The sequence below is a fragment of the Myripristis murdjan genome, chromosome 12, assembly GCF_902150065.1.
Source record: "Myripristis murdjan chromosome 12, fMyrMur1.1, whole genome shotgun sequence".
NCBI classification, from domain to species: domain Eukaryota; kingdom Metazoa; phylum Chordata; class Actinopteri; order Holocentriformes; family Holocentridae; genus Myripristis; species Myripristis murdjan.
Window position 1 is genome coordinate 1,654,197 of NC_043991.1, and position 10,265 is coordinate 1,664,461.

At 42.4% G+C, this 10,265-nt stretch overlaps 1 protein-coding gene and 1 pseudogene across 1 annotated transcript; both read left to right on the forward strand.

Moving 5' to 3' along the window:
- The first annotated feature begins 594 nt into the window (after positions 1-594).
- LOC115368748 (gastrula zinc finger protein XlCGF8.2DB-like) lies at positions 595-3,313 on the forward strand (annotated as a pseudogene).
- A 4,427-nt stretch (positions 3,314-7,740) lies between these two features.
- On the forward strand, positions 7,741-8,817 carry LOC115368762 (gastrula zinc finger protein XlCGF8.2DB-like; the record flags this gene model as incomplete). Its single annotated transcript, XM_030065090.1, has 1 exon — positions 7,741-8,817. A coding segment is annotated over one exon (855 nt), but the record flags the coding sequence as incomplete, so codon positions are not given.
- Between the last annotated feature and the right edge of the window lie 1,448 nt (positions 8,818-10,265).

Here is a 10,265-nt window from a genome sequence, read left to right on the forward strand (position 1 = left end):
GTGTGTGTATGTGTGTGTGTGTGTGTGTGTGTGTGTGTGTGTGTGTTGACAAATGCAAGTGCCGGTTACATTGTGACAGGAGGGGGGCAGTCATTAGCTAGCTACCATTCAAACTGACCTGTGCACAACAATGATAACCTTCACTTGGAAAATTTCATCGGGGGAAGGGAGTGAAATGAGTTTGCTGATAATGTTGTATGCTCACCAGAGCCTGGTGCTAACTTCTTGTGTAGGACGTCAGCAACCTTGACCTCACTCAGGGCAGCACTGAGCTCGAATCTGGGCAAAAGTTATATTGTGGTACAAACATACAGCCTATAACTGATAAATGGAAAACTAGTTATTGTATATGTGTGTGTGTGTGTGTGTGTGTGTGTGTGTGTGTGTGTGTGTGTGTGTGTGTGTGTGTTCCAGTGATGCCTCAGCAGCTGCTGGTGTGTAAAGAAGAGGTTCCCCCTGAGCAGCAGGAGTGCAGCTCCAGTCTGGACCAGGAGGAGCCAGAGCCCCCACACATTAAAGAGGAACAGGAGGAGCTCTGGACCAATCAGAAGGCAGAGCAGCTTCAAGATCTCACCAAGTTCCCCTTCACTGCTGTCACTGTGAAGAGTGAAGATGATGAAGAGGAAGCTCAGTGCTCACAGCTTCATCAGAGCCAAACTGAGGAGAACAGAGAGGCAGAGCCTCCAGCCAGCAGCTCCACTGAACAGATGAAAACAGAAGCTGATGGAGAGGAACCAGCCAGGAACTCAGATCCAGCTGCTGATTTCCAAGCAACTAGTGAGGGCCAGCTCCTCTCTTCACACTCTTCTGAAGCTGAGACTGATGACAGTGATGACTGGGAGGAGAGCAGAGAGCCTCAGTCAGGTTCAAACCCACAGAGTGAACTCCTTTTCAGTGATGATGGATCTGATGACGCAGAGAAACCATCTTCCTGCTCTGTGAGCAAGAACACAGGAGAGAAACTGTGGAGCTGCTCTCTATGTGGTCAAAGCTTTAAACTAAAAGGAACCATAAAGAGACATATGAGAGTCCACACAGGAGAGAAACCATTTACCTGCTCCATCTGTGGTAAAGGTTTTACAGATAAAAAAAACTGTCAGTACACACATGAGAGTCCACACAGGAGAGAAACCCTTTAGTTGCTCAGTCTGTGGTAAAGGTTTTACACAGAAGGGACACTTTAATACACACATGAGAATCCATACAGGAGAGAAGCCGTTTACCTGCTCGGTCTGCGGTAAAGGTTTTGCAGATAAAAAAACCTTTCACGTACACATGAGAATCCACACAGGAGAGAAACCGTTTAGCTGCTCAGTTTGTGGTAAAGGTTTTACACAGATAGGACACTTTAAAGCACACACCAGAGTTCACACAGGCGAGAAACCATTTACCTGCACAGTCTGCGGAAAAGCATTTAGTGATAAACGTCATTTAAAACCTCACATGAATGTCCACACCGGAGAAAAACCATTTAGCTGCTCAGTCAGTGGTAAAAGTTTTGCACGGAAAAATTACCTCAACACACACAAACGAATTCACACGGGAGAGAAACCATTTAGCTGCTCAGTGTGTGGCAAAAATTACACATGGAAACATGACCTCAACACACACATGCGAACGCACACAGGAGAGAAACCGTTCAGCTGCAGTGTCTGTGGAAGAGGTTTCAGCAGGCGTGCAGATGTTAGAGGTCATGAGTGTGCCGGTGAGACACACCTGAGTGCTGCTCACACACATGTTGTTTTAATACAGGCTAATGCAGTCAGCACCGCTGGCCCATATGTTTCTATTTGCCACAACCCAGGGGGACAATAAGCAAACTGAATAATACTCTATACTCTCTCTTTGCTCTTGGACATCCGCATCCACCGCTGCTGCATTTACTTTAAACTGATACATTTTACTGCTTCTTCTGTTTTATGCAATTCTTTGCTTTGTTTTTTTTTTCTTTTTTTATGCTGTTACTTTTACTGCCACAATTATTACCATCATTCAACATTTTCTTTCTCAGAGCAGGATGTTTTGAAATATTCTCATTGACAATGTGAAAATAGGATAACTTCTTGCAAGAACAATTATTTGCATAAAAAATGAATGAAACTACATGAGGACAGAGTTACTATTATCCTGAGGTTGTCTGTTACTTTACTGGACAGTTGTGTTGTGTATTGAGTCGAGGCTACAGGATTGACCAGGGATGGGCAACTTTTATGGGGGTAAGGGCCACAAAATAATGTGAGTGATCATTAGGGGCCGCAGTGACTCGCAGGGCAGCGAACCCACAGCCACACTGCACTGTCTCTCCATCAGACTGGGCTTTTTGGCTTTTTCTAGCTCCAGCTCTGCTTGTTAGGAAGCATCAAAAGAATATTTTTGTGCTGTGGTAGCTCTTTTGCTCGTTTATATTTCTTTTAAGATCTTTAATGATGGCGAGTCTGGCAGCACCAATGTATTTTTCACATTTCGCTTTATGGCAGCTGTTTTAGTGCTGGTTAATGATATATTCTGCCATCATTGATACAGTCTGCACATTATGGTGTACTGATGAACTCTGTGAACAGGCAGCCGGTCTAACTTTTATATTGGAGCACAAAGTTTCTGTGATAAATTTTTCTTTTTTGCTCATGGTGTCTTTAGCTCTCCACATCATGAAGTGGTGGATGATCCCTTGTCATGACCTCTGACCTCATGATCCTGAACTGAGACAAAGTCAATCATTTCTGTCCAAATTTTGAAATTCACCCAGGGGCCACAAAATGAAGGTTTGTGGGCTGCGTGGGGCCCGTGGGCCTCCAGTTACCCACGTCTGGGTCAGACCTAAAAACCAGTCAGGATGCTCGGTGTTTCATGGTGGTACAGGTCTGTGCTGAAGACGGCTGGTTTAACATTAGGTTGAAGCACCGGTTATTGTGTTTGGTGGTTAATGTCACCGCCACTCGATACTATAAGATGCAAATACCTGATGATGATGATGATGACGATGATGATGATGATGATGATGATGATGATGCTTGGTGTTACATATCTGTGTTGTAGATTGCTAGTTTAACATTAGATTTAAAATGCCTCTTGCTTAATTATGAAATAGTTGCCAGAAGCTGACACACCTCAGGCAGAGCTTAACAATCACAGGAGTGTCTGCAGAAAGAGGTTGTGATTTTAAAAAATTAAAAACTCCATTTTGGGTTAAAAAGTAGAAATAGGTTGTGTGAAAGAGTGTTTCTTTTTTTCTTTTTCTTTTTCTTTTTTAAATTTGGCACACAGCTGCATGTGTTCAAATGTTCAACTGTGTATGAAGATTTAAAAAAAAACTGCTCCCACATGTTCCAGTACCTCAGTTAGCATTGTTTCTGCATATTTGTGTTGCAAACACACAAATCCAATAAGATGTGTACTTTCGCGATGCATGTGTCGCGGGTGTTAGATGTGTGTTTGAATGCCTTGAAGCTCAAAAATCGACACCGACAGCAGACGGCGACGGCAGTCACTGGTTCAGTGTTCACTCCTACATGGTTGTGTTCTTGGAGGCTGACAGATTTAATATGTTTAATAATATCTTCAGCCTTCAGTTATTAAAAAACACTGCTAAATTTAACTGGAACCAGATTGAGCTGCCGTGTCTACAGATACCCATAAAGGTACAACTTTAATCTTGAGAATTATGAGGGTTTTTTTTTTGTGAATATTACCCCCTCCCCTCAGAATGTTGCTGATAACTCGAGTTTTTTCTCACAATTTTCCAACTTTATAATATGAGAACATCCGATTTTTTTATTCCCTAGAAATTTGCTAATTTAATCTAGGAAATGGCAGTTTTACAGGGTTGACCGTTTTTATTTCAGGGGGGATGCCATATCCGCCCTCATCCCCCTCAACTCGAGTACTGCCTATCACCAAAAAACAACCAAAATTGCATTTTTCATGTCATGGGGCCTTTAATGCCAATGGGAGGTGTGAAAGGCAAATACATTTTGGGCAGCTCAGACAGACTTGCTAATTGACTGGCCCATCCTGTCGTCTGGCCCTGGCCTTTAATCCTGTGGGCGTGAACACAAACACTTTTCATGCCTTTTATTCCCATTCGGGACCGCACCCTACCTGATCACTGCCTTACAATAGCTTCCCCCACCTTTTGTTCTCTGCCTATTTACATACCGTCTGTAGTCACTGTGTAAAGGTCTTCCTCTGACATTGCTCTTGGTCAGCTCACCGCCCCAGATACTCTCTGCGTCGGTCAGTTCACCAGTGTGCCGGTGTACTTCAATAAACTCACATCATTACAGCAAACTTTTAGACTGGACTACAATGGTTTTAAAGAACAACATTCTCAGAATCAGAATCATCAGCTCACCGGCTCATCAGAGATCGCAGGTGATGCGGCGACAACCTGCAGCCGCCGAGGAGACGCTGGCTCTGCCGGAGGAGACGCTGGCCGAGTACGAGCTGCAAAACTCTCGCCTGAAACTGAAGGTGGAGAGGCAGCAGAGGCTCCTGGACGCCGTCTTGCTGCCGGAGGTGCGACTGCACAGAGGTACGTAACTTTTAAACGCCATTTTCACATCACCGACTCACCTGGACCCTGACAGGCGAGGATAACCGCCAGTTAAGATTCAAAAGAAAACACTGAGACAATCTGCAGCATCTGTGAGATAATGATATCAATATCAATGCATGATAATAACAGCTAATGATATCAATATCAATGCATGATAATAACAGCTAATGATATCAATATCAATGCATGATAATAACAACTCTAAATGACCACTCTTAGAGACAAATCAAGAAAGTACTATAACAATTTCAGAGTGTTTAACAAACTGCATTTTGATAAAAGGCAGTTACTGGGGAACACAGATATTGATTAACTGATTTATTTGGGTATTAGCTTAACATTTTATAATTTAATTATTTTTAATTATTTTCTCAAATGTCTCCACACACAAACATAAATGGCAAGATCTAAGATACTGACAAAATAGGTACAAACACAAACAGTACCAGGAAATAAAATAAAGTACAGAAATTAATACAAAAAGGCTGGACAATAAATGATTATCAAATCAAAATCACAACTTCTGTCAACTGCGCAGGGGGGCTGGGTGCTTGTGTGTGAAAAGCGAAGCGAACAGCAAGTGGAACGAGGGAGAGATGGGAAGGCAGTCAGCGCATGGCATATCGGCACAAAAACAAACACAACAGACGTTACATAAATAAGTTTCTGACTAACGTTAGGTTATGAAGTCACTTGGGATAGTTTGGAAAGTCGTTATGTTGCCATTGGATCACTGGTATTTGCGAGCGCTTGTGTTTTTCGCGCTAGGCGATTCATACCTTCCACCACCACCTAGCCTACAGCGGATGTGTTGCGGCTGAAAGCCATCGTCTCAGCGTGCACGCAGAAACTATTCTCTGCAGTGATTGGTTAATTCCGTTGTCAGTATTTCATGACGTACGGCCCAGTGCCCGCCTAACTCCCCCCGGACAATCCAAGCTAGCATCAACAACAGATTCCTAAAGGAGCCGCAGATTGAATATGTCGATGTGCGTTTTTTCCCCTTTCCTCGTTCATTTGATCTAGGCGGTCGGTGAAAACGTCTAGGCGGTGCGCCTAAGAAATTAGAAGGCAGGGAAAACCCTGACGTGTCAATATGGTAATCTAGTAAACTGGCGATTTTTTTTTTTTTTTTTTTTTTTTTTTTTTTTTTGAGGACGCACTTTTCTTTTCGTTTCTTTTTTTTCTTTCTTTCTTTCTTTTTTTTTTTTTTTTTTTTTTTTTTTTTTTTTTGGAGTAGATTGCTCCCTGGGCGGTTGCCCACATTGCCCATAGCAAAAACTGTCCCTGCCGGCGCCTCGTCTGTCTGTGCCGCCACCCGTTTATCGTGCTATCGCCTCTTGGAGAGTCATTCATTTTTTCATTCAACCTTTATTTGGATTCGGAGAATCATTGAGAGCAAGCCCTCATTTACAATGATGCCGAATGTACAACAACCATAAAAACAATATGGAATTACAATACAATAACAAAAGCAGAATAAAACAGGGATTAAAACAGAATAAAACAGGGATTAAGACAGAATAAAACAGGGATTAAAACAGAAAAAACAGGGATTAAAACAGAATAAAACAGGAACAAAATTAAAAGCAGTTACAATCATGAATTTTTGGTTAAAACCAAAAATTTAAAAAAAAAAAAAAAAAAATGAAGTTAAAGTGGCTGCTGTGGATCACACAGGCCTCTGTACGATGGAGTACCAGGGTCACTGCAGGGGGAGCGGGGCCACGTTCTGAAACAAAAAAACAAAGACAACTAGTTGAAAGAATGCTTTGTTTCTTGACTGTCTTTGTGTAATGACAATTGATTCCACAGTTATCAAACTTTGTGTGTGTAATGTGCTATCCTGAGTATATCATTAAGTAGCCTACTGCATGTGTAGGGGAGAGAATACTGAGCTGGGTGCTAGTTCAAGGTGTATTACTGTGTTCACACAGGAGTGTCGGCCAGAACACCACTTAAGGCCTTATCAGAGTAGGAGGAATAAGGGACGGAGAGGATGAGCTGCAGTTCACTCTTTACTTTCCTTTTGTCAGAAATACACAACTTCTGTGTCTGTTGTCTGTGGTTGTACCTGTGTCTGTGTCTGTGGTTTCTCCTTCATTCACGCACAGATCTCAAAAAGGGATTTTCCACTCGTTTCTGTAGCTAGCTGCTTAACTGCAGCGCAACTCTCCTGTCTAGCTTAGTGACGTCACTTGACAAACTTTTTCCCATCACGTGGGTTGGCTCACCAAAATAAGAGCACTCAATAAAAGAACAGCAACTGAACATAAACACATAATATTACAGCAACACTTCTTAAAATAATAACTTTGGGGCCTTTTCTACAGCATGGCTGCATTTCATCTCTATTAATGGGAGAGTCTACCTGTATTGGCATAATTTAATTGGTTTAAAATTTAAAGACATATATATATGTGTGTATATGTATGTATATATATATATATATATATATATATATATATATATATATATATATATATATATATACATACATACATATACATATACATATATACATATATAATTTTTTATTTTCATGGAAGGAACTGGAACTATTAAAGAATAAGAAACAACCTGTTTCTCACCTAATTACAAAACAAACAAAAAAAATAAACAATAAAAAAGCAAGTGTTGATTGTCACCATATCTGTTTTTTTACAAAAGCTTTAGTAGGGATTATGCTGACATGAAGTGATGCTGACAGGCTCGGGTCAGCTTCCAAGCATAATTGTGTGTGTCTGTGTGTTTTTTTTCCAGTAGAGTGTAAAGAGGAGGTTCCCCCTGAGCAGCTTCAGCGGACCCCCACTCTGGAGTTTGAGCCCCCACACATTAAGGAGGAACAGGAGGAACTCTGGACCAATCAGCAGGGAGAGCAGCTTCAGGATATCACCAAGCTTCCGTTCACTGCTGTCCCTGTGAAGAGTGAGGATGATGAAGAGGAAGCTGAGTGGAACAGAGACGCCCGCCGCTCCACTGGACAGATGGAAACAGAAGATGGTGGAGAGGAACGAGCCAGGAACCCAGAAACCTCCTCTGAGGCTGAGACTGATGACAGTGATGACTGGGATGAGACCACAGAAGCTCAGTCAGGTTCAAACCCACCGAGTGAAGTCCCTCTCAGTCATGACAGACCTGATGTGGGAGAGAAACCAGCTTCCAGCTCCAAGACCAAGAACACAGGAAAGAGTACATTCCCCTGCTCCCTCTGTGGTAAACAGTTTACCAAGAAAAGAAAAATCAACAGACACATGAGAATCCACACTAGAGAGAAACCGTTCCCTTGCTCACTGTGTGGTAAAGGGTTTGCACAGAAAGGAAAACTCAACACACACATGAGAATCCACACTGGAGAGAAACCGTTCCCTTGCTCACTGTGTGGTAAAGGGTTTGCACAGAAAGGAAAACTCAACACACACATGAGAATCCACACTGGAGAGAAACCGTTCCCCTGCTCCCTCTGTGGTAAACAGTTTACCGAGAAAGGACACCTCAAGATACACATGAGAATCCACACTGGAGAGAAACCGTTCGTCTGCTCACTCTGTGGTACAGCGTTTGCACATAAAGAAAGCCTCAAGCGACACATGAGAATCCACACTGGAGAGAAATCATTCGTCTGCTCCCTCTGTGGTAAACAGTTTACCGAGAAAGGAAAACTCAAGATACACATGAGAATCCACACTGGAGAGAAATCGTTCGTCTGCTCCCTCTGTGGTAAACAGTTTACCGAGAAAGGAAAACTCAACACACACATGAGAATCCACACTGGAGAGAAACCGTTCCCCTGCTCACTGTGTGGTAAAGGGTTTACACAGAAAGGACACCTCAACACACATATGAGAATCCACACTGGAGAGAAACCGTTCGTCTGCTCACTCTGTGGTACAGCGTTTGCACATAAAGAAAGCCTCAACAAACACATGAGAACCCACACTGGAGAGAAACCATTCGTCTGCTCACTCTGTGGTAAAAGGTTTGCACAGAAAGGAACCCTCAACAAACACATGAGAACCCACGCTGGAGAGAACCTGTAGAGACTCAGTCCTGTGTGTGTGTGTGTGTGTGTATGTGCGTGGGAGAAGCTTCATTGAGCATCATACAGATGTAAGCAAACACGAGTGTGTCAGTGAGAGCAGCAGCAGGAGATGCTTCAGAGTCAATGCTGATGTTAGAGATGCAGCACATCCCAACACATTTTGTTACATATGTTGTGTTCATACAGAGAGAATTAGAGTTCCAGCAAAGTGGATACTGTAATGAATGTCTGTTTATTAAATAAAATGTTTGATGTGCAAATGCAGACAGTGTGTGTGTGGCTGCTTTTCCTGTGTTTCTGTGGTCTCCTATGCAGCAGCAACTAAAGTCAGATCCGGTCGACCTGACCGGGTGGCCGCGGCACCGGCCGGTACCGCGGCCATAAGCAATGAGCCCAGCACGGCCCTTCACGGAACGGCTCTTTATAGTGGAAATGAGCTATATGTGTGATAAAACAAGACTTTTAATGACACGTCCCCTTAAATATAAAGGTAAAAAATCACAGCATCTCCTTATAGTAGCAAGACTTCTGCCCATTTTATTTATTACTTTCTCAATGTGTTTAGACCATGTTAATTTACTATTGAATAGTAGGCTATTCCTAGAAGTTTGGTTTCTTGCACTTGTTCTACCACCACATCATTTACATATAGCTTTAGTTTTGGCTCATTCATTAACATAGTTTTTGACCCAAACATAATGCTATTTGTTTTAGCGATATTAAGAACCAGTTTATTGTTGGTTATCCATTCTACTACTGCTTGAAGTTCCTGATTTAAAACACTACTGAGTTCATCCGTTGTGGGCTTTGAGAGTGGTTTGGGTCTCTATCCAGTATCCATCGCAACCCACTAAACAAAACCATTACAATGAGCAGCAAAATAATTGGAAAGGACATGGACCCACTCATCAGCATTTACAACAGAAGGACTAAACTAAAAGGAATACAAATAGCCTCTGACACCTCCCACACACTGCACAGCCATTACAGTCTCTTACCCTCAGGTCAGAGGTACAGGTCACTCACATTCAGAACCAAGAGGGCTATGTCCAGTTTTGTGCCTACATCCATCAGACTGATGAATGGCTGATCTATTGACCTATTTATTTATTTATTTGTATGTTTTATACAATTTTTATAATCCCTTTTAACTAGTCCCTACTCTTTCACTGCTGTGTATTTTTAACTCACTCACCTGCCTGTGGGACGCATTGTGTTATGCTGTCATTTTGTATTGTGCTGTGTTGTCTAGCATGTGTCTGTGATGTCAAGTGTACGCACTGATGCTCTGCACAACTGAAGTTCCTAACGGAATAATAAAGTTCTTTGAATTGAATTGAATTGAATTGGACAGAATGGTTGCCAAGCAACACAGATACTAAGATTGGTTGTCATCTAGTGCCATCATCATGTCACATCAGGCTATTTGGGCTCGTTAATGTTGAATTGGATATTTCCCTGGAGAAATAGCCTACCTCTCCCTGCTGCCTCCAGATCCACCTGCCTTTTATTTCCACCCAAAGCGGACACAATGTGACAGTGCTGATGTATGGTAAAATAACAGTATAAGTTTATTATTAGTGCCTCGGTCCGAAGGAACGAGGTTACTCTTGTTATCCTGCGGGTTTCTTCTTCTTCTTCTTATTTAGTGCCTCGGTCCGAAGGAAC